The 26,067-nt window shown below is 43.8% G+C and overlaps 1 protein-coding gene across 3 annotated transcripts in view; it reads right to left on the reverse strand.

The window, feature by feature from the left end:
• ATP6V1H (ATPase H+ transporting V1 subunit H) overlaps positions 1-26,067 on the reverse strand; it is a 110,467-nt gene that overhangs the window by 14,221 nt on the left and 70,179 nt on the right. For 2 of the 3 annotated variants that reach the window (XM_007090561.2, XM_007090559.2), the window contains one exon: positions 13,731-13,844. The exons of the other annotated variant lie outside the window; for it this stretch is intronic. In XM_007090561.2, the coding sequence (XP_007090623.2) occupies positions 13,731-13,844 (114 nt within the window). The remainder of the gene's footprint in view (positions 1-13,730; positions 13,845-26,067) is intronic. 3 annotated transcript variants of the gene reach the window in all.

Raw genomic sequence — 26,067 nt, forward strand, 5'->3', positions numbered from 1 at the left:
TCTCTTTCTCAAAAATAAACAAACATTAAAAAAATTAAAAAAAAATACTTATAACCCATATCCAGGCTACTACTATAAAGATCTGGGAAGATGCCCTTTCAGTAGCAACAGAATCATCACCCTAAAATCACATCAAGTCGGGAAATGAGGATGAAAAGGAGTCTCTTTTCACCATCAAAGAGCCAGAGGCAGCAGACAGAGATCAAATGAAGCAAGAAAAAGGCGAAGGCCAGGCAATCAACCTCCTGGGACTGATCCACAAGTTCCTGTGTGTAGGAAAGGAGCATCTGATTGCTGGGTAAGATCTACACACTACCAACCTTCCTGCACAAAAGCCAGGGTGTGGAAGGAACGAAAGGAAAGAAAATTGCTTTAATTAATTCAGTCAGCAAACATAACTCGTCCCCAAGCATTGAGGAAGCAACAGAGACAAAAACAGCAAGGAGCTGGAGGGGGCGGGCAGTGATCGATACTGACACTGACAATGAAAACAGGCGGAGAGGAGACAGAAGGTGAGCTAGTGGTACGGCAGTGTCACCTGAACACCAAAGCAAAGCGCTACCAGATGTCTGGTTAGGAGGTGCCCTATTGTGCAGGTGTGATGGGAGAGAACACACTCATGGGGCCCCCAAGGACGCTCTACTCAGTAGCACGACACAGTGACAACAAACTTGGAATCTGGAGTTACACAGACGCATATTCAAATCTAACTCCCATAAATGGGAAAACTTGGGCAGTCACGTAACCATCCTTATGCTCCGGACTTCATTATCTATAAAACCGAGAACAGTAATGTCCATCTTGCAGAGAGATGTGTGAAGACTTAAAAGATAATGTCCTTCGGGCTACTGCCTCAAAAAGTGTTAATTCTCGGGGCGCCTGGGTGGCTCAGTCGGTTAAGCGGCCGACTTCGGCTCAGGTCATGATCTCGCGGTCCGTGAGTTCAAGCCCCGCGTCGGGCTCTGTGCTGACAGCTCAGAGCCTGGAGCCTGTTTCAGATTCTGTGTCTCCCTCTCTCTGCCCCTCCCCCGTTCATGCTCTGTTTCTCTCTGTCTCAAAAATAAACATTAAAAAAAAAAATTAAAAAAAAAATGTTAATTCTCCTCCATTTGTTATCTATACAGCACACCCAATAACTGATAACAGTGTGGAATACTTTGAACGCTTTTAAAGACTTGCATTGCTTCCAGGGGTGGGGTGGGAGGCGTGCACCCGGGTGGCTCAGTTGGTTGAGCACCCGACTTTTGATTTAGGCTCAGGTCATGATCCAGAGTCATGGAACGGAGCCCCACGTCAGGCTCCGTGCTGGGTGTGGAGCCTGCTTAAGATTCTCTCTCTCTCTCTCTCTCTCTCTCTCTCTCTCTCTCTCTCTCTCTCTCACACACACACACACACACACACACACACACACACACACACACTCACAGAGCGCCGGGGTGGCTCAGTCGGTGAAACATCCGACTTCGGCTCAGGTCATGATCTCACGGTTTATGAGTTTGAGCCTCGCAACAGGCTCTCCGCTGCCAGCACAGAGCCCGCTTTAGATCTTCAGTCCTCCCGCTCTGTATGCCCCTCCCCCCTGTATGCCCCTCCCCCGTTTGCACACTCACTCGCTCTCTCATATAAACATTAAAAAGTATACATTTCTCTCTCTCTCTCCCCCTCCGCCCCTCTGCCCTGCTCACGCACTCTGTCTCTAAAACAAAAAGTAAAAAGAGTGGCACTGCTTCCTAACCAGCACCTCGCCACACCCTCAAATTCAAAAGTCTGGAAATAAAAAGTTAAATCTTTAGCAATGGGGAAAACATGCATTCGGCACAAACTGGATACCTACACTCCCCAATTAACAATTCAATAAAGATTTATTTGCTAAACAGGCGACGAGAGTTTTAATCTCATCCTGAGAGGGGCTATCGGAAGGGAGGCCTGACAATGCCCACGAGTTACCTTTCCAAGGAATGACTCCACCCTGCCTCTTCAGGGCCCTCCCTTCGTCACTTTCTCCCACTCGAACTCCCTTCTGACTGCATTTAAAACGTTTTTAGGCTAAAGCAAATGATGACAACAAACAGCCGATGTCTGCCTCAGGCCCCCACTAAGCACTGTCCTCCCGCCTCCCTCTCCTAAAGAACCCTCTAGAGGGAACAACCACCGTGACTTTCTTTACTTCTTCACCATCCCTGGGGCAATCTGCCTGTTGGAGGCCACCAAGAGCCCCAGCCCTGGGCTCCAGAGGTCTTCCTGCAGCCACATCCAAGGGAACTATCTGCTCCTCCTCTTCCTGGTCCCCTCGGCCGTGTTTTACACCGCCCACCCCTGACTCAATCCTGCTTGAAATACACTCTCTTCCATTTGCTTCCCTAACATATGTGTTTCTGGTTTTCTCCTAATCCTGTAGCCATTTCTCCTTAGAATCTTTCACCCACCCCCACCCTCGTGTAAAATTCTACTCCTCTTCTGTCGATCCCTTATTATTTTCGTCTCATTCTCTAACAGTGGTTCTTACCCTCCTCTTTATCACAGACCCCTTTGCAGATTTGACGAACAGTGTGGACTTCTCCCCACAGACAACACTTCTACACGTTTTGGCATCCAATTGCACAGAGCTAACCGAAACACCTCCTAGGTGAAGAGGTCCGGCTCTACACATGCTTTCGGGGGGTAATCTCATCTACTGCCGCGACTCAATCCCTTGTCTCCTGATGACTCAGCTCTATCACTCTAGCTCCCATCTTGCTCTGGAACTCCAAACCTGTATTTCTACCTTTGGGACTCCTTCTTGGATGCAACGCAGAGACATCAAACTCACGGATCCACAAAAAAGAACTCCTCCCTGCCATCCGAACCCTGTTCTTTCTTCGTCAGGTGAGGAAGAGACAAGTGGCCAAGGAACACGCCCAGCAGGAAGCAAGGGATTCGGCAGAGGCACCCTGCGCCAGCTCGCTGTAGAAAACTCAACTGGAGGGTTAGCTGGCAACCGAGGGGCAACCCCGACAGGACCTTGGGCGGAAAAGCCAGTCTACAGAAAATAACGAAGCAGGCAGCTGCAGCCGGGAGAAACCGTGTGGCCACAAGGAAAGGGAGGTGGAAAATGTTGTGGCCTTGCTTCCGGCCAGCTTTCCGGATCCCGGTTTCGGTGAAACTGTGTGACTTCCCCCATCGTGGGGTTCTGTGAGCTACGCTGACATCCTTCCAAGAGAGTTTCTTAGATTTAAGCTGGCTTAAGTAGGTTTTTATTGACTGCAAACAAACCATGTCTGGTGAAGTAAAGCACGCACAGAAGTTCAGATCTTAGTGTATGAAGATCTTTCACTAGTATACTAGAACCAATCGCGTTCCTGTTATGCTCTGGCAGAACCTTCTAGTGGCTTATTTGTTTCTACAATTTTATCACTGATACTATTTCGTGGGCAGCTTCTATTTAAACATGCGGCTTCTACTGACAACCTACCAAAACACTGCAAAGATTTTTTATTGTCATCTAAGTATAAATGTTTACCACCCTTCAATTTTATCAAAAATATAAGTTAACAATAATTAGGACACATATTCTTACCTAAAATAACTTACAGTCAAAAGAAAAATAGCAAAATTGTCATAGGTTGTCAGAACATGATAAACTGGATATATTTGATTCTGAACACGCAGAATATGCAAAAGGTATCTTAGAAGATAGGTATATATACACATGTATACACACGTATACACACATACATAAACATGAAATTCTCTTATGTGGGCAAAAAAAATTAGGCAAATGGAAAAGTAGTCTCAAAATTATACTTTCCTAACATTACGAACACACTAACCATGAGCACATAACCACTCACCAAAATAAGACATCTCATTCATTTATATGAAAACAGATATCTGTTTTCTAAATACCTTATGAGTAAACCTTCTTAAAACTATTAATGTTGGAGCACATTCACTCTTGGTGTGCCACATAAAACCTCTATTACTAATGTCTGATGAAAGGCGTGGTTTGGAGATATTGTTTTAATGGCTGTATAGTGCTATCATAAAAACACTCAAGAAGAGATCAAAGATATGTCATTTTCAGAAAATAATAACTGAGATAGGAAGCTGATACCAAGTCACAATCCTCTGAAGCTCACTACCTGCAATGAAACTTATCAAACAGTAGCTAGATGCTAGAAGGAAAGAAGCACTGGATGTAAGACAAAATCCTCCTGGCTCAGGAGTTCGGGCACGTCAAGTGCCTGGCCCTTCCCTCCTCCTCCTCCTCCGGTGGCCGGTACAACCCACATAAGATCCTTCACTGATTGTTAGTTATTTCTTCTGCAGATTCAGTTTCCTACACACTGGTGAGTACAGACTGCTGCCTCCAAAGGCATTACACCTATAAAAACTAGAATCCCAGGGGCCCCTGGGTGGCTCGGTTGGTTAAGCGTCTGACTTCGCTCAGGTCATGATCTCGTGTTTCGCGAGTTCGAGACCTGCACTGGGCTCTGTGCTCACAGCTCGGAGCCTGGAGCCTGCTTCAAGTTCTGCATCTCCCTCTCTCTCTGCCCTTCCCCTGCTCATGCTCTGTCTCTCTCTCTCTCTCTCTCTCTCTCTCTTTCTCAAAAATAAACATTAAAAAAAAAATAAAATCCCAAAAGGTATTCTGCAATCATTTACAGAAATAATTGATTCTTGCAAGAAACACCACTGGATGCTAAAAATGAGTGAAAGTTTGTTGGTAAACACAACCAGTGCTTACCGTCTCCAAGTACCTCCGCACAGATTACTTACTAATTACTAAGGGGAAAGAAGTTCATTACAGCAGAGAACCCTACTACCACTTTAGGTGAAAACTGCCACCGCTAATAATAGGGTTATTATTAAACCCACTCAAGAGCTTCCTGATAAAGACCCTAAGAAGAACATGACATCACCTCTGTGGCGTTCCTGCCAAAATGCACACCCTAAAGCTAATCGGGAAGCAAACGAAGACAGACTGAAAGTGAGGAACATTCTACAAAGCAACTGGCCTGTAGGCTTTAAAAATACCGCTGCTAAAAAGAAGACAAAGAAACACCAAAGCACTGTTCTATTTAAATGAGACGAAAGAGACTCAGTAACAAAATGCAGTGTATGGTCCTGGACTGGACACAACGTATTTGCTACAGACACCAGTGTAAACAGTGGACGGGGCAGTGTGAGCTGTGGGGACAGCAGCGTGTCACTGTGCTATGGTGACAGGAGGAAGCCAGTTCCTGGGAGTCAGGTGTTAAAGTATTTAGGGCCACAGTGTAATGTCTGCCCCTTACTCTCAAACAGCTGAGAGAGAGAGGGAGAGAGAGGGAGGGAGGGAGGGAGGGAGGGAAGGAGGGAGGGGGAGAGAGAGGGAGGGAGGGAGAAACACACCAATGCAGCAAAACTTCAACAAGTGGCAAAACCGGGTGAAACACGCAGAGGTTCGTTGTTCTGCTCCTGCAACCTTTCACTACATTCTTTCCAATTAAAAAGTCACAAAAAAGAAAGAAAAGAAAGCGTTGGTTCCTTTCCTACCTGCCTTCTCCTCTGCCACCGGAAGGGTGGGAACCACATCCCAAAGCCACAGAGCAGGAAGCTGAGCGCTGCCAGGTCCGTCGGGACCTCGTGAGCCGCTGTACCAGCTCGGGACTTGCCAACAAGTACGGTTCACGGCACGTGAGGCTAAGCCCCTTGCGCCATAAAGAGAAGCCGAGAAGGAATAACACCGGTGTTCACATGACCGTGGCTGTGTTGAGTCTCCCTGAAATGCTAAGGCCAGGCGCGCGACTTCAGAGGTGGCCTTGAGCCATAGGTCAGGCCCTCCAGGCCCCCGATTTCCGTCCCGGGGACCCCGCTGGGGCCTCCCACGCCAGGGTGTCTCTTTACGAGTCCTCCCTACACTGCAGCCTCAGCTTCGCCAACTGACTCCTTCGTCACCCTCAGGCTGACCCCAGGCGTCGCCTCCTCAGGAGACGTCCCCTGCGAAGGCCCGGGAGGATGAGGCACGGTCCCCAGGCTCCTGTGACACGCGCTCACGCCTCCGTCACAGCCCTCGTGGCGGTGCCAGGGTTTTCTACTTCGTATCTATCCTAGCGCATATTCGCTCATCTAACAGGCATCTCGTCCACGCCTAAGTTAGAGACGAGAGTAATGGTTACAGGGATACCAGCAAAGACCCCCTCCACCGGACAACGAACGGCACGGTGTAACCAAATGCTAAAATGTTTCCTCGCAAGATATCTCTGGGCTGTGTGGCAAGGTAGGGAACACCGTCCTCCAAAACACCATTTTCGCTCAGGCATCTGCCAATACCCGCCCTTAAGGAAAGTGGGGCAAGAATCTTCTGAAGGTACAGAGAAGTCCAGGGACATGTGCTAGATGGTGTGTAGGTGTAAGAAACCTGATCTTTTGGGACCACCTCTGAGCCCTGTACTGACACTTTGGTAGCTTTCCTCTGAACTCGCTTTTAAAAATACAAGTAAGGACTGGTGATGAACATTATTTAATTCATATGAGGGTTAGATATATTAGTAGGGACCCAATGCATCACTGTGTAATTCTTTTAAAATGCAAATTTAATAAAATGTAGGGCGCCCGGGTGGCTCAGCAGGTTAAGAGTCCGGCTTCAGCTCAGGTCATGATCTCATGGTTTGTAAGTTCAAGCCCCGCGTCTGGCTCTGTGCTGACAGCCCGGAGCCTGGAGCCTGCTTCGGATTCTGTGTCTCCCTCTCTCTCTGCCCCTCCCCCACTCATGCTCTGTCTCTATCTCAAAAATAAATAAAACATTAAAATTTCTTTGAATTAAAAAAAAATGTAATTGGGGAGAGTGGGTGACGGGTATTGAGGAGGGCACCTTTTGGGATGAGCACTGGGTGTTGTATGGAAACCAATTTGACAATAAATTTCATATATTGAAAAAAATAAATAAATAAAAATAAAAATTAAAAAATTAAAAAATGTAATTAAAGGATATTTACATCTAAATCTATCTTTGTTAAGATGACAGGCTTATCATCATTTTTTTTTTAGTCAATTCCTCAAAATTTCAGTGGTAAGAAAACCTATAAATTCATTTGTTACCCATGAGATTCCCAACCCCCCCCCCCATCAAGATGCAACATCTGGATAACATACTTAAAAGGAAACCAATAAAATAATTCAAAAAAGTAATTAAATCTCTTAGATGAGTAAATAGAAAGTTTGCTTATTCTTTCTTTTTTTTTTCTTTTTTTAATTAAAAGAGGGGCAGAGAGAGAGAGAGAGAGAGAGAGACAGACAGAATCCAAAGTAGGCTCCAGGCTCTGAGCTGTCAGCACGGAACCCACCATGGGGCTCGAACCTATGAACCACGATCATGACCTGAGCCAAAGTCAGATGCTTAACCGACTGAGCCACCCAGGCACCCCTATTATTTAATTAGTTTTTAGCATAATTTATTCTATTGAGCTAATTTATTGATTATTTCACATACACACACAGCCCATGAAATGAAATATTCATGTGACCACAAAAGTAACTGTCCCACCCACTGAAAAGAGAAAAAGCACTTGAAAGCAAAGCAAGTTAGTTCATTTTTCTCTGCCTTCCCTTCCAAGACTTTTCTTTTGTTCATGTTTAACTGACCCTTCAAAACCCCAACCAGCTGTTCGTCTGTTTTAATCCTAATCAAATAAAACCACAACATGAATTTGATCCACAGAGACTTACACTAGTCACATGCATTTATGTGTGAAATCTGCATTTGATTTTATACTTAATTATAAAGTACACAGACTCCATTATCCATCAGTGTTTTTATATTCTTTACTGTCTAAATGCTTACTATTGACCTTCCCAAATGTTTATTTGGGCTGGTACTTTGCAACAATTTCAGATTTATGTCCTGCTAGCATCCTCAAATCAATTGCAATTAAGTGGTACATAGTGTCCAGACAAATTGATACAGCCTCAAAATAGCTCCATCTAACTAGCAAAGTAGAAGCAACGTTACCTGGCAGACTGGGAGCTATTCGATCTGATGGCGAGACAACTGGCTATAAAGAATTCCTCTTTTCTTGGAACTGGTTTTGATATACTTTTTAATTGAGTTATATTTCTTTCCAAAAAATACACAAAACATATGATACCAAAGACATTTGCAAAGGTTCTTCCACCAAAAATGTAAGAATAATATGGAAAATTCCAGGCACCCAATGAGTGACCACAAATTTCTAAATTAAACCTGGAAAATGTTAAACCTGGAAATGTTGTATGTTTATTAAAAATCACATGGAATGTTTTAGTAACATGACAATTAATGCTAAAAGGCTAATGCACATAAGGGTTTTTTCCTTCAGTTCTCTTCATAAGTAGCTATTTTAATCACCGTATTTATGGCTATATACTTACCGAATAACTAAAATATTCTAAGCAGACATAAACATCAGAAAACAAAGTAGTATCAGTCATACACTTGGCTTGGTGAGTCCTCTGTAACATTGTTTACCTATACATAAAGTATCTGGGGAGAACACCACTTATAACTTATTACTCTGCTTTAAAAAAAAATTTGAAAAATAACCTAGGAACAATAGAAAATTCTACACAAGATCCTCTACCTACAAAATTCAGTGTTTCTTTCCTGAAGTCCTGAGCTGTCCATATGCACATACTGTGGCTTCTGAATTAGAGGCTGATTACATTTAAGATCATTCTGTAGGAGAAAAATGATGATATTTTATGATGTTAAGTTATAAAGTAGAACCCGAGGGTATATATAAAAGTTCTGTAGAGTACATTGTCACTGTTTATATATATTTTGGCAAGTTTGTTAAGATACAAGTCCAGCGCTGCTCAAAGAACAGGAGCACACCACGAATACACAGCGGGTACGGGAAGGTCAGAGAGCTGCCCGCCGTTTGGAAGCAGGGCTGTAAGTGCGACTGACCCGCTCCAGACCCCCTGAACTGAGGAGACGCCAAGGGTGTGCCAAGTGTCCCCTCCCTCCCTGGCAGCTCCACTCCAGCCCCCACCATTCCACTCCCCATCCGCATCGAGGAGGATTTTCCATACCCATTCCATACCCATTCCCATCCCCATCCCATCCCCATCCCAATACCCATCCCATACCCATCCCATACCCATTCCATACCCATTCCCATACCCATCCCATACCCATCCCATACCCATTCCATACCCATTCCCATACCCATCCCATACCCATTCCCATACCCATCCCATACCCATTCCCATACCCATTCCCATACCCATCCCATACCCATTCCCATACCCATTCCCATACCCATTCCCATACCCATTCCATACCCATCCCATACCCATTCCCATACCCATTCCCATACCCATTCCCATACCCATTCCCATACCCATTCCATACCCATTCCATACCCATTCCATACCCATCCCATACCCATTCCCATACCCATTCCCATACCCATCCCATACCCATTCCCATACCCATTCCCATACCCATTCCATACCCATTCCATACCCATTCCCATACCCATTCCCATACCCATTCCCATACCCATTCCCATACCCATTCCATACCCATTCCATACCCATTCCCATACCCATCCCATACCCATTCCCATACCCATCCCATACCCATTCCCATACCCATCCCATACCCATTCCCATACCCATTCCCATACCCATTCCATACCCATTCCCATACCCATCCCATACCCATTCCCATACCCATTCCCATACCCATTCCCATACCCATTCCATACCCATTCCATACCCATTCCATACCCATTCCCATACCCATCCCATACCCATTCCCATACCCATCCCATACCCATTCCCATACCCATTCCCATACCCATTCCCATACCCATTCCCATACCCATCCCATACCCATTCCATACCCATTCCCATACCCATTTCCATACTACATTTTCCATGTAAATGCAGGTGTCAAGGGGAAGGGGAGAAACCCCAGCCATTCCAAGACCTGCAAAATTCATGATGCGACTGAGAAATCAACCACACAATCGTGGAAAAGAATTGAGTATTTTCACACGATACACAACTCTATACTCCTTCGTTACATAAGCTCAAACCCACCTCTACATTACCAAAAACTTAACATGTAACTCCCTAAAACAGAATCAAAATCAAGATCCACTGACAGCCCAGTTCTATCATTTCACGAGTATCCGATTTATACTTAAATGTAATTTTAAACTTATGTTTAAAACAAAAAAATAGTAAAATATTAACTTTACTGTATCCAAAATTATGACTTAGACTCATAAACAGAAGCTTTACGGAGTAATGCAGTATTTAAGAAATCTAAAAATCATTTCGGGTAGACGAGTACAAGAAAATCCAGAGTGTGCTGGAAATCTCAAAGTGTGGCCCAGGAACAAAACAACAAGTCCAGATAAGCATGCGAAAATGGCATGAGAGGCTGCTGCTGTTACCATTGAGGCAGACTTTTCTCCCACTTTTAAATCTATGATTGTATTTTAAATATTTTCAGCTAGTTTATTTCACTATATAGTACCAACATAATCATTTACATAAATTCATTTTAAGTAAAACCAACAAAATGCTAAGAGGAAACAAAGTCAATTGTTTTCATGTTTGTCTTTGATGTGAGAATAAACAATTCCAAGAAAATTTTGTAAGATTCAATCAGCAGACATCTTTAGCACACGAGTACCATATTGGGGGGGGGGGGGGCGGGGAGCGTCTACTTTAGGCAAGTTGAAAGGCAGTCTCTGCCAGCACGACTTAACAAGACAAACTGGATATACCCGCATAAAGATACAGATTCAAAATCCTTTTCATATTTGAAGGTACCCTCTGCAGAAGATTTACTTTCCAAATTGCATTCTATTCGATCTCACGTTAATCTGATATTCTAAATAAACTGCTATTTACTTGAGCAATTTTCATTCTCTAGCACAAAGAGACATGGAAATACACATGTCACAACAAAATTTCTCTTCATATGGAAATTTCTTTAAAGAGAAAGTGTAAGAAAATATTGACATTAAGCTTCTCCGTTCAAGGAGATTTACCATAATTAAAACAAAGTTACAAGAGCTTAGCACATAATTAGGGGGGGAAAGGATATCTGCTCATCAGCTAGTCAGAGAGCTAAGAAACCAGTGTCTAACGATAAAGATGTTTACTTTTTCTTTTTAATCATGCGTTGAAAAATGTACCAAGAAACTAAATCAAGTTCCTAAACTCAAGGAAATATTCCAATTGCAAACGAATCACCTTCAATGCATGAACACTGAAACAACAAAAATTCTCAACCAAAAAATTTCCTCCACTGGCAAAGAAAAAAGGTCATTTTATCTCACACCCCTCTTTTCTCCTGCATCAGAAGTACACATTAAAAAAAAAAAAAAAAAAAAAAGCTAAACCCAACAATAAATACTTCATCAGGAAGAACTATTACAACGAAATTCTTTTAGGGGCGCCTGGTGGCTTATTCAGTTAAGTGTCCGACTTTGGCTCAGGTCATTATCTTGCAGTTTGTGAGTTTGAGCCCCGCATCAGGCTCTGTGCTGATAGCTCAGAGCCTGGAGCCTGCTTCGGATTCCATGTCTCCCTCTCTCTGTACCCCTCCCCCACTCATGCTCTGTCTCTCCCTCTCAAAAATGAAGAAACATTAAAAAAAAATTTTAATGAATTTTTTTATTAACAAAACAGGAATTATACTTCAGCAACCCTAATATCAACAAAAAGGGAAAATGAAAGCGTGTTTCACATAAGACAAATGTAAGTGTGCTGGATGCAACAGCCTCGAACTCTACTAAACGCCAACATTCTTCAATTTCGAGAAAGAGGTGCCAACCAAGAGATACAAAGCTACTAAGTAATTCATTTGCGTTGAAAACGGGGCTCATGGTAAAGTGAAACAAGGAGAGAAAATCAGTCTAATATTCTGTTTTTTACTGACAGACTTGAAAAGTGTTTTCCTCCTGATAAATATTAGATAAAAACCATTTCTGGTTGCCCTCTGCTTTGATCCCTTTCTTCTTGAGCCGAGGATATAAAAACAAGTAAAAATGCTTCCAGTCCATCAAGTGCCACCAGCACGGGCTCTGACATCTATCCAAGGTCATCTACTACTCGTCATCTCAACTTTCAGTGCTCCGATCCAAGCCACCGGCCATCTCTACTCTCCACCGCGGTGAGAACCACTAAAACGGTTCTTTGCTTTCAACACTTACCCCTCCACAATCCATTCACTAGAGAGTAGCCTCAGAGATCTTTTTAAAACATAAATCCAATACTGTCATCAATGGCTTTCAACTCGTCTTATGAAAGAGTCAAATGGCGGCCTACAGGCCCCTACATGACCGGTTCCCTGGCAATCTTGCCTTGCCCGTCTTTTCCCATGCCAGCCCTCATACCACTCCCAGTTACAGTCTCTCCAGCTTGGCGCTGTTAACACGGCAGGCAGGACGCTTCTTGGCTGCGGGGGCCTGTCCGTGCATCACAGGACGTTTAGCGGCACGCCTGGCCTCTAGCAACTTGTACAAGTAGCATCAGTACCCCTGTTTTGTCTCCAGACAACCAAGGACGTCTCCAGGCACTGCTTTTAAAGAAGCCGAGGGCTGGTTCCCCTCTCATTCCCTCTACCTGAAGTGCTTGCCCCTAATAACTTGGCTTGCACGGCTGGTTTCTTATCACGACGGTGTCAGCCTGGCTGTTCTGGCCTACTCCCAGAGGCCTTCTCTATCCACCCTATGTAAACTTGCACCTACCTCCATCATATCTGTAGCCCGGCATTTAACGTAACAGGGTACAAAGTAAGTGCTCAAAAGAATCGTTGAAAGAATGCATACATGTGTTGTCAGTATTTATGAGAAAAGTGCTTCAGTGGCGAGATCATAGTATGTAAAATAAGATGCCACAGCAGCACTCCGGGACGGTCCCCTATACTGTGTTTCCCTGCATCTCTCAAATGCACACCTACCAATGTACCTTTCATGCTTTCCTTTGAACGTACTCATACCATTACCGTCAGTAACAGGGAACGTGTATTTGTTCACAACGCCTTAACAGAACAGTCCACCACCAGAGCATCCTTCCAAATGGTGGAGAACAGAGAGGTATGTGAACTGTTCAGTAGAGCATTGAAGGCACTAAACACCCAACCCGCAGCTAAAATTAGCCATGGCAAAGGGAATTCTGGTAGGTTCCATCACGGACACAAATGGCTCACCGTTCTATCTTAACAGTCGCTCTTCGGTCTATCTTAAGTGGGTACAAAAAGGTCAACAATTTTTATTTGAAAAGTAAAAACTAATGAGAGAAAAACATGACTGTGGTTATTTCAAAAGCAAAAGGCTATAATGAATGAAATGTGAGAGCTGAATCTTAGTGTTTTCACGTGAATGTAAAACTGTTCAGGTTAACCATATTCTAAAGAGTTAAGCCATGTGAAATTGTAAAGCCTCTGATCAGTAATCCAACCGGATTCCCCTCAACTCCAAAAAAGACTGATTCCCTCAAGCCGCGAATGTCCTTTTAGTTACTTCTGCAAGTGTTTTTGATGTTAGTACTTTGAATGCTCATTTTTTGAGAACATCAACGCAGTTGCTCTCTTAAAAATGACGTCGTTGCCCTCGATGGCCGAAACATATTTCTAGGTATCTGATCAAAACTGCTGATTTAAAAAGCCATCATTCATCAGAGCGTTCGCATAAGAACTTTTGCAAGGTGCAAGCGAGATGTTGCAGCTCGGTGGGGGAGGGGGAAGAAAAGCCAGCACGTACCAGTTGTGCACCATGAGTTTCTGCACGGCCAGAAGAGCATTGTAGCGAACCTGCTGGTCCTCATGGTGCATGTGGTTCATTACCAGCTGCTTCCCGCCAAGCTGCTCAATAACCCTGCGGAACAGAAGGCACTTTGTGAAGATGCGGCAATTACTTCCCAGCTCCCGCTGTCAGCCAGCAGAAGGCCCGTGGAGCAAAGTGACTAGGGACTTTAAAGACGAAAGTTACAATGTGGTAAGTAAACCAACACACGTCTTTAAAACATTTTTTTTTTTTTCTGAACCACAGATTTAACGTATTCCAAGATATTCTCTCTTAAACTCCCACTGGTGAATCCGGCTGTCAGTCTCGTTGCCTAACCCAGGCACATCTCATCTACCTGGGTATCTCACAGCCTGCTGCAGTCTTCTGGATCCTGTTCTCGATCACCGTTTTCTAAGCTGCCGAGTGTTACAACTTCTTCATTGCCGGTATTCGTGGCTTGCTTAAAACCGGTATACTAAACACCATCTAATGTCTGCACCCGTATCAGATCAGTATCCAGTCCACCGGCTGCCGTGCTGGGAGACAGCTCAGACGCAGACAGCAGGGGACACAGGGTTAAAAAGCACCTGGTGGAAGCCATGTTAATTTCCTGAGAAAGACTCGATCTTTAAGACAGCCGCCCTCTCTTACAATGATGCGATATGCCACGTGATGTCCTGGCCAGTGAAACAGAGGAGGAAATTCCGACTGTCAAGGGCACCCAGATGATTGCCAGCCGACACCGCTTTCTGTCGCTGTGTCCCCTACCACCAGGAAAACCCCGGTCACCACAGATGCACAAATGAAGTGAAGACGCGATTCGCTTCGCGAACAGAAAGAGGTTGTGTGTGCTGTTGCGAGGGTGTGGCTGCGGCGACAGCTGTGGGGGCTCCTACGTCCACACGGCAACGTGGAGCCCGCAGCCTCACCGTCGGTGGAGAGCAGCACCTCCACACACAGTCGGCGATAAGGCACTAGGAACTCTGGCAGAGGAAGACGGTCCCGAGGATGGGCAGATGGGGCAAGCGTGAGAGAGCGGCTTTTATCTGTATACCTTTTTATACTTCCTTTTCAAAACACCTCTTTTGAAAAATGTACTGACATCGAGGGGGAAAGAACAGTATAATTATAACCGAACATTAATCGCTTGCCATGTGTCAGGTCCTCTGCTTTAACACATCACTTTAACATCAGCTCTGCCCTTTCTCAGATATGTTCCACTGAGTCATTTAATCTAGTCAATCCCTTCCTGGCAAATGAAGGGAGCCCGGACACTTCCTTCACGGTATGGTATTAAGCCCAAAGGCCGTAGAGCCCAGGTCCCCGCAATACGGTAAGCCCATGTCTGCTGCTATGATGACGATGAGAGTGATCACGGTGAGGGTGATGAGGACGCAGGGGCTGTTCCCCTTCAACCTATTCTCCTCACTGTGGTCAAAGTGACCTTGCCAAAAATCTAAATTGTCACTTGCCCTGACTAAAAACAAAACAATGGCTGACTGGGTTCTTCACAGCCTGGGCTGGACTTCCTGTCCAAGCGCCTCACAGAGCACGGTCGCCTACCTGTGCTCTCTGCGCGGACTCCCTTGACCTTCTTTCAGGTCCTTCAGCCACAGGGCCTTAGCACATGCTGCTTTCTCTCCCAGAAGTTTTCCCACTTCATATGACACATAACTTCTATTCATCTTTCAGATCTTGCCTCAACTGTTCCTTCCTCAAAGAAGCCTTCTCTTTCTCCACTTTAATCCCCCAAATATGCCCTTTTCGTGGCACTTTGTATCTTCCTTTCATTGTATTCATGAGCTGCAATTTTGTACCTGAATGGCTTTTTAAAATATTACATGTGTCTCCCTCATTATACAAGAAGATCCATGAAAGGCAAATCTATGCGTGGTTTTGCTTACCCTCTGTTCCAAAGGGCTCAAGACAGAAGGCCCTCGTCAAACATCTATTAGCCATATTATTACATTTTATTAATAGGTACATTAATAACAATGTCTATTATCACCCAGTTTATTTTTCTCCAAATGACATCACTGAAGGACCGGTAAGCCTTCAAAAAACAGAGGCCTTTACTGCAGCCAAAGTGCCTGAAGATAACCCTCCCTCAACTGCTCTAGCACACTATTACTAGAATTCCAAATAATTGTGATAGCAAACATTTACACAGCACTCACTACCTGCCGGCCTGCCATCTCTGCACCTCCCATGATGAACTCTTCCAAGAGCTGTGAGGGGTCTAGGCTGGCCATCAGGATAAACAATAGAGAACGGAGATTTAAAAGAGAAATACGCAAGTCCAGGGTAACACTGAAGAAGAAGAGAGTCACAAGGCCCAACGTGCCTTCTTCTCACATATGCGCAAGACTCCCCCACTGCCACGCTGCAAAATACGGACCTGCCTACTCTGATGACTTGACCGGGCATGAGTTTACCTGACGTCTTTGTAACCAGGCTAATTTTTTGGAACTGCTGAAACTGATACGTATACATGTATGAGATGACAATAATAATATGAGCTCCTCTGCCTCAGTACCTACTGAGATGCCAAATCCACAGATATGAGACACTAACGGGAAACCGTGAGAGCACGTCACATACAGAATTTATAAAGAACTCTAGTGATTTTTAATCCCCTTAGGGATTAAATTCTATTTCCAACATTAAAGGATCCAAGGAGGGGAAGGACGGTTTCTGAGTGTTCTGTAGAACGTGACGGGCCCCGAGGTAGGTCCCTGCCCTGCAGAAAAGAAAAAGGTGCTGACGGCTTCCAACCCCACGCCAAGCAAAGCACACACAGAGGCAGAGAGGACAGTGGCCTGGTGCCCGACAGCGGCATGAGCCTGAGAGGTCACAGTAACCCACAGCAGCAAAGAAGAGGGGGCTGCGTCAGGATCGGCCGACGTCCCCAGAGCCTGGGGTGTCAAGAAGTTTGAGTGGCACCACGAGCCGGACGAAGCACACGGCGGCTCGGCCCAACCACAGGGGCTGCGGTGGGTGGCCCAGAAAAGGGGCCTCCGACGAACCCAGAAAAGTGCTCCCAAGAGAAATTACCAGCTTCAGACATCCAGCAGGGGGAGAACATAAAGCAGCCATCCATAACAGCAAGCAAGAAACCCCCCCGCTCCTCCCCGTCGCCTCCACCTTCTCCGCTCACCGGCCTCAGGAAGACTGAGGCAACGGCAGGTAAGCTCAGGGAAACAGAGCCAGGAAGAGGAGGGACTGTGGGCCTGTACCTGCCGAGGGCATCGCAAAGAGAGACGTCCTTCCTGTGAGTACGCAGCGAGAAGGACTGCTAAATGTCTTCAACCAAACGCTTTCCGTGATTTAAAACGATCACGGGGCTGTCATCTCGGCCTGAGGGGGAAAGGACTGCAACGCACCTAGGCTTTCATCCAAAGGCATGGAAAGATTATCATCACAGAATAAGTTTCAAAGGGGTTTGGGGGGACAGATCCACAGCCATTCTTACTTCACTGCAAACTGCCTACTCAGCTGCCCGATCTGTGTGGGTACGGATGAGCCACTTTGGGGGGGGGGGGCTGGCAGGGCCGGCTTCTGTGTCCTGCTGTTTAACCCAACAGCCCCGTCTCCCCCTGCCCTTGCCTACCCCTCTCAGAGGGACTTCCGTGCTTCGAGAGTTTGGAAGCAGGACTCTGAGACACTCATCCGCTCCCTCTTTTCTCTTCCACGCTGTCCAGTGCCCCCCGGGTTAATGGGTTCGGTACCAGGAAGGCACAGCACATTCCCCAAAAGTGACTTTATCGGTGAAGATTCTAGTTTGGCTTCTATCTGTTATCTCCGTTGTCAAGTATTTCAAATAGCTTGGAATTCAGGCAAGTAGGAAAGGAATTCTTTACCGGGCCCCCTCTGGATACCTCCAACACAGAAAATACAGCCGACTCTCATTATTTATGGTAGTTGTGTTCTCTTAAAGTCACCATGAACCCTGATTTAGTGAATACTGAGACTCCTAGGGGAAATACAGGATTACGTTCCTGCAAGCCTCTGGTCAGGACATTCTTATCAACCTGTCGATACAAAGCCTTGTTTTACATGTTTCTGTTTGAAGACAACTGATTTAACCTACGTTGTTGACTCATTAACATTGAACTCACGGCCAACAGCGCTAGAACTGCCTGAATGAAGCTTATCTAACGTATGTACTTCCTCCATAAGGCACATCACAGCCTTCTTGTACTTAGCAACACTGAACAGCACGTCAGCACGATGCTCGGGGGCCATTTCACACAGTGAAATCACCCAACAAAAAGCACGAAAATGCAAAATACATGACACTAAACGAATCCCAAGAAGGACACCGGCTTACAGCACAAGAGCTAAGACAAGAAGGCAGAGTATCGCCTTGTTTGCCTAGCTGTGCGTCCAGCAACTCAAACGTTCGTTCCTCTGCTCTGCACACGTCCACAGATGATCTCGAAAGCATGAGTATTTGGGGATTATCAATAAATTTTAACCAATAGGCAAATTCACAAATATAGAATGCATAAAAAACGAGGATCAACTGTATGTGAGTAAATATAATCTCAGAAAGCTGCCATATTGTATGTGAAATATGATGGATTTAAAAAACAGAGATCATATACCATTTATAACAACAACGGTAACATTTTTATAGGTGTCAGCTATAGTTTTTACATATAACATATGTTATACATACAACATAGCTTCATAGTTTTTACTTCATGTAATCCTCACAGCAAATGTGCTGCCTACTCCTCTATAAAGTGGTTTTTTGACATTTTAAACCCTTGCCCCTTTATACTATCTTCTCATATTACCAGTAGCAAGTAAATTTTGAAGACTTTGGCTTTTAATAATGTACATTATTACATTTATTATATTATTTCATAGTATTCATATTATATTATTAAGCATATATATTAAGTATTCGTATTATATTATTATATTATACCATTTTCAAACCATAAACATTACTGCCCTCCACTCCAGAAATTCCAACAGGTCTCACGGAGTGGACAGACAACCTCCACTCCACTGAAACTCACTGCTATAAAAGAGACAGACATTTCCCATCTTCTAAATTTAATTGAAACACCAATTCATTTCAGATTATACAGGATGTCCAAAATCACTGATGTGTGAAAAAATGGTGAGAAAAGAGGATTTCCAGTTAATATATTAACACAAGACATCATTAAAAAGACAGGGTATTTAAATGATTTGATTTAGAACTAGATCCGAGCACTTTGTTTATAAGCTATTGCCTAATAGGGAAAAACTTGCTAACTGTATTTCAAAACAAGTTGAGTTGGTAGCATGTTAGGCTTTAAAGACCTAGAATACATGGTTAACAAGCTCAGTACTGGTTAAGAACTTTTAAGGAATGTACCAGCCGGTGAAACACAGAAACGCAATTTTAGAGTAAGCTTTAAAAATCCTAAAAAGCACAGACGCATTTTTGTTTGTTGTAAAGGTCTTTGTCCTCTCAATGTAATCCTGTAATATATAACATAGTCACATAAAAGACCCTGGTAAGGATTCTACTGTTTAGCATTCAATTCGTGGCTAATGAAATCATATCACACTGTAACACATTATAACATATTATGATTCCACAACATATTGCTAAAAATGGTTAAGTTGCATGTATGATTTCATTTACACGCACGTAGGCACTCTCACGTCCGTGTAACAATACACCCTCTAGAGTCTACAAGTTTAATGGCACAGAAATCACTATTCTGTTCACTGTTTTGTATTATTCTAGTTTGTTCCCCTTAACATTTTTAAAAACTAAAATAATACAGGAAAATATTTACCAGACTTCTGAATGGGCAAGTTCTTTCTAAGCACAAAAGTAGTGAGAGAAACCACAAAGGTTTTCACTGGAATGTAAAACATTAATGCCTAGTGAATTAATGAATTTCAATATATGGTAACTGAAACGTACATGATAAAAATCTTATGAATAGAATAATACTGTAGACAGCAAACTTTTAAGATGTCTGCCTTAAATGTGGCAACTAAATTCCCTATAAATCACATAAGCAATCAAAATACAAATTGAAAAGCACCAGGTACCAGCTTCCCCTGTGAGAGTTTAAAGAGAAATGAGTACATTCATTGCTGCTGAGAGGGTGGTAAAGACACTATTCTCACATGCGGCTGCTTGGAGCCTGAATTGCCCTACATTTAATAATGTTTTTAAGATCTCAGAAGTACTTATATACTTTCTCTCATGGAATGTATTTAAGGGACCAGAAAAAAAGGAAATAATCAGAAATGTTTGCAAAGACGTTCGCTGTGTTTTCATAATAATGAAAAGCGGGAAACATATCAAATAGCCACTGGTAAGATTTGAACAAATTGGAATACTTTTATCTATAGGTAGCATTACTTATATTTTTAAAAATTTGTCGATGGGAAATACGAAAAAATGAACAAAACTAGGTCACGAGAGATATTATAATCAACATTTTGGGAGAAAAATGTATGCATAGAGGGAAAAAAAAGCAAAAATAAATAAACCATTATTTTTACCTCAGGGCTGCAGTACTGTGTTTTCTTTATTATTCTTTTCTGTCTTTTTCAAGTTTCCTATAGGAAGAATGTTACTTTTCGTGATAATTCTCATTTAGAAGAGAAAAATTAATCGGGTTTTACTGGTAAAAAGTTAATGCCACCCTCAGAACAAGCTACTAATTTTTATTCGTATGTGCCACGTTAGGCTTTGTACGAAGAAACATGCTTACCTCATACAGAAGTGTGCATTTTCAAAGAATAAGGAATGCTTTTGGTAGCTCTTCCTCTCCTATTTATTACGCCCTACTGCGTGCTGAACAATATGCCTCGTCGGACGGAGTTTCTCTTTTTCCGAGTTCACAGCCCGGTGGGGCGGGGGGACACAACCAGGTCATCTCTGTGCACACAGCGGAAGATGCCACAGACTGAGTACACGTGTGGGACACTGGTCCGTGCGCAGAAAATCGGACACGTTTCTGTGCTCTGTTTTAATGGCAGTGTGCTGGTTCGCCAGATTAAAAAAAGAACTCCTCCGTCAGTCGGTATTTTTACCTGCAGACACAGAAACTTGACTACCTAGTTAAAACGGTGAAAGAATTCCCGGAGAGGCCGCCACGGCTCGGAAGGCTGGGGAGCCAAGCGTGAAGGCTCGTCCACACCGAATCGCAATCAGGCTACCAAAGCAGCAGCCCGGCAAGTGTGCCGCCCGGGCGAGGCGCAGGAGCCTACGTTCACACCGCGGGCGCCCGGACACCGGGTGCTGCTGCCTCCCCCCTCGTGGGGCCAGGCCACGGCGGCTGCCCGGAGGCGATGCCTGCTTATCCCCACTGCCCTCCAGCCCTCACTCCTGCCGGAAGTCCGGGGCAGGGGGATCGGGTCGGCTGAGGCCGGAAGCAAAGGAGTTTAGGAGAGCACACTGCTGGCACCTTTATCCTCTACAGTGAAGGGGAGCACGTGCCTTGGACGGCGGGAACTTCCTCGGATATAGGAAGACTGTTTATTTATTTATTTTTTATTTATTTTTTAACGTTTATTTATTTTTGACAGAGGGAGAGAGACAGAGCACGAGCGGGGGAGGGGCAGAGAGAGAGGGAGACACAGAATCGGAAGCAGGCTCCAGGCTCCTAGCCGTCAGCCCAGAGCCCGACGCGGGGCTCGAACTCACGGACCGCGAGATCGTGACCTGAGCCGAAGTCGGACGCCCAACCGACTGAGCCACCCAGGCGCCCCTAGGAAGACCGTTCAGATGCCGCACTCCTTAAAGGAAAAGAAAGAGACGTGTTCGCTGCGGCATGCCAGGTGGGGTGGGGGGGTGGGGGGGGGTGCGCTGGCACAAGCCCTAGGAGGGCGTGCTGTGCGACGTTCTGCTGGTCGGAGCAATCGCACTGGCCCCCACTCGTGCCACCGAGTTCTGCAGGCAAAGGGGCACGCTCTCCCGGGAGCAACTCTCGGGCTCTAGTCATCGAAGTGTGGTTTCTGGGCGTCTGTCAGGGCCACCGGTGGTCTGCTGCCCTCTGAGGACAAAGCACTGGAACAGTTTTACTCGCACACCATCATACACATTTGAAAAATAAGGTTAAGAAGCCGTGTTTGTTTCTGTGGACCCTTTACAAGAACTGAACTGGCAGGCACAGTTGACAGGGCAAATTCATTTGGGCCCTTACTTTTCATGCTATTTCCATTTATCGACAACAATTATTAACTTTGCAGCTGGGGAGGGGAATTGCTGTTACGTTGTGCTCTCCACCCAAATTTACAAAAACAAGCTATCAAATCAAAAGGGTTTCTTTAGACTACAAAAAGGAGTCGTGAAAATAACAACAAATATGTAAAACAACAGCGAACAGGACCCCGTTTTGAATATCGTCTGTAAATGTGCTTGGAAAGACAAATCTGAGTGTGATGAAAGAAAACGACAGGGAGGAAATAGGGTATTTAGTACCGAAATACTTATCACTGGACCAGCAGTACATTCACCTGTCGCCTCCAAAACATTTCCGATATGAAACCTTGTCAACTGACTGATTTTACCGCGTGAGATGGAGAAAGGGCCAAAGTTCCAAATGAGACAACATTCTGACATTCCTGCTGTGTGATGAAGGGTACAAATCATTCCTAAGAAACCCGCCAAAGGAAAAAAGTCCACCACAAAGAACATCCTGTTCTTAGAGAAAGCCACATTTCCTTTCTTTGTAATGTTTAAAATCACATGATGTCAAAAACATATAGTGGAGAAGAGTACAGCTGAGCCTTGAAACACGGGGCCGGGGGAGGTTTGCACACCAACGCCCCACACAGTTAAAAGTCAACATACCACTTTTGATTCCCCATAATGTAACTACTCATGGCCTATGGTTGACTGGAAGTCTTACTTATAACAGTCAATGAGCACATATTTTGTATGTTATATCATATGCTGTATTCTTACAACAAAGTTAAAGAAAAGGAAATGTTAAGAAAATCGTAAGATAAAATACATTTAAGCGGACCCACAGAATTCAAACCAGTGTTGTTCAAGAGTCAGTTGAAACTGCTATCATGCAGGACAGCAGATGCTTTTAACAACTGGACAAAATTACCCATTTCACTACTTTATCAAACACCTAAACAGTACTTATTACTATGTGCTGAGTGCTGTTCTAAGTTCATTACATATGTACTCATTTGGTCTTCACATTTACAGATAAGGAAACTGAGGCACATGGAGGCTATATGACATGCCACAGTTGCAGAGTTATCACGTGGCAGAGCTGGGACTTGAACCTAAGCACACAAGTTTAGTCTGTGCACTTAACCACTGTGTAATTCTGTGCTGATGTCTGTGGTGCCCATTAGCTCAGCACGGGTACCGTGCATGTACGGAGGAGATACTCCGAAGATATCTTTGGAGGGCATAATCGGGACACGAAGTTCATGGGCTCACCACTGACAGAGGACTAGTTATGTGCAGCAGGGAGAGTTATTGCTCCATGGAGAAAGAGATTTGACTACTGCCTTGGAACAACAACGTGCCTACTGATCTTGTTAGTGTCAAAAAGAACAAGTGTGAATTTGATCAAGTTACAACCACTGAGTGAAGAAAAACACGGGGCGCTTAAGACTGCCTTTCTAAATGGAAGCATGTCTTTTGTATTTTGGAAGGAACTTATTCAATTTCCTTGCTAGCATGATTTTTCCTTACGTAGTAGGGAATGATCACCATTGGTTTCCTCAGTATGTGACGCATAAGACAGTATTTTTAGCGACGACACCAGTAAAGATCCTTTTCCATTATTCTAAGTAACTTAGCAATGCAGTCGTCATCTTGAATAGGTTAAAAACGCGAATAAAAATATCAACGTCAAATCTGAGATACCAATGTAACTTTTCAGGGTGACTGCATTGTGGTAAAAATGGATACATCCCTGAAAGTTTGAATTTTTTCCAAATCTTAATGTTTTTATTTTATTCATGGAGGAAAACAATGAGAACTACAGTTAAAAACCACATCCACAAGCTGCACCTGAGTTTAAAGCAATACTTTTATATGGCCAAATGCAGCCACAAAGTTGTTTTGTCTCTGTCTCACACATAGCAACATTCCATTTCCCTTTTACACGGGATGGGCCGGTCAACTTGGTACACGAACTATTAAAGCAGACTTCAGGGAGAAGTCTGAATCCACATACGATCTGAATATCCAGAACTATCTTCAAGGGACTTCAAACTGTTGAAGCCATTCCTGCCAACTTACTGCAGTGAGTTAAGTTTTTCAAATTTAGTAGCAATAAAAAATAAAGTGCATAGAGAAAGTGTGTATGATTCAAGCATTGTTATCGATACCTCAGTAAAAAGATCACACACAAAATCATGTCTATAACTGGCACCAAAGAGTTATCAGTAATTTAAATGTGAATTAGATTTTTTGAGTAATGATTAATTTTTAAAATATTTGTTTCAAATTATAGGTCTGCTAACCCACTGACTATTTATTAAGTTTGAGAAACACTCCCATGTAGGAAGATGCGGGAATGACTTCACGGAGAGAGAATGCTACATTTTTTCAAGCAGATTCAAAGAGAATGAGAGTCTTCAGGAGCTATGTGATAAGAAGAAAATACTTTGAAAATATATCTCAAAGAAGAGGGAGCAGAAAACCGTACAGAAATGAAGTTACTCTGAGATATACTGGTGAGGGGCTTCAAAAAAGAATATACTAGTCCATGGGTCCATGTAAGCCACTGGAAGGATAGAGAAAAACAGCAGCATGCCAGAGTTTCAGGCAAAAAAAAAAAAAGACACCTAGGTAGCGTTTCAGCACTGAGGATGGATACAGTGGATACCACCAGCAATAACGCAGCCTGAAGAAGGTAAAGCCTGGAGTGCGAGATAATCCCTCACCAGGAAGACAGTAGGAAAGGGAGAAAAGAAGGGATATGGCAGCGATGGATTATGTGAAGGCATAACAGGCTTGGGAGCAGCAGCAGATGTTGTGTAAAAACAGTGTATCCATAAGACACATTTGAAACACTAGCTGGTGGTAATAACTTGCCACTGTAAGAAGGTTAAGTTCTTAAGTTTTTCACCACCTTTATGATTTTAGAATGAGGATATATCTAGATTTGCTTTTTAGCTTCCCTTTCCAAGAGTACTATAAATAAGCCCAGTTACATATCTAGGAAGGATCCATCTATCATCTGTTTTTCATATAAAACATATCTTAGATGGGCTAGGGACCTTGGCTATTAGATATAGATATATATAGATATATATCTATATCTATAGATTTGTCTTTATCTTATCTAAAGATCCTCAATTTTTTCATAATAGGCTATTTTTAAATGGTATTAATGTTAAATAGTTCTTAATATCACAGTGTTAAGAACTACAAAAGGTCTTGGCTTTCATCCCACTTGCAAGCAAGTAAAGCTGCCACAGTTTCATAAATGCGGGTAGAAGACATGAGACTCCTGGGTCAGAGACTGATAGTTTGTTACTCAAGGTAACAGCAGCAGTAAGAATATTAGCACTTTGTGCTGGTTCCTCAAGCCACAATTTCCATAGGAAAACACGAAGAGAGCTAAATGAGCCCTGCACACACAGTATAAAGAAGAAGAACCTTGAACTTAGGGAACCCACAACTCTCATAATGGACAGTAAGCATCCTTTGTTCCTAGGAAGACATCTATTTGACAAGGGCATTCAGTGCCTCGATATGCAAGAAGGGCAGAAAGGTGAGATAAATATCTCCCCGCATATACCCTTATTTCTACATTATCTTGTTTTCTGGCAAGTTTACCTGAATACGTCACTCCACTGGTCACTGTGAATAATCCGGCTGATGCAAGCAGAGATCAAATAGCACCAGAAAAAAGCCAACCTTGCAGTCCTGATCTTATCCATGTCCCCCAAGGTCCTAGGCCTAACCAGCTGAAAAAATACCATAAAGCACCAAGGTCTACTTAAAATTCAATGGCTTTCCCCTTAAGTTTCTGTATTGACCTTTATACTTGGCATTAAACCAGGTACAAATGGATACATTAAAAATGTGCAGATTCTTCTTTGGCTCAAGAAGGAAGTCTAGAGCAATTCTGTCACCTAATTTGGCCAGTGAGTTGAAGGTAACTTGAGTGTCTTCCAGTGTTAAGGCATACGGTATCACTGATCACTTCTTTTTGGGAAACTCCACTGAATCAGCAAAGGTAGCTCCTTTTAATAGAAATCTCCACATTCATATAAGGACCACAGGATCAACTGGTAGTGTTTCCTTAAATAAAAGGCTCCTTATGACTACCCCTAATGTATAAGTTGTGGGAAGGGAAGCAAG

Source organism: Panthera tigris, chromosome F2, assembly GCF_018350195.1.
Source record: "Panthera tigris isolate Pti1 chromosome F2, P.tigris_Pti1_mat1.1, whole genome shotgun sequence".
NCBI classification, from domain to species: domain Eukaryota; kingdom Metazoa; phylum Chordata; class Mammalia; order Carnivora; family Felidae; genus Panthera; species Panthera tigris.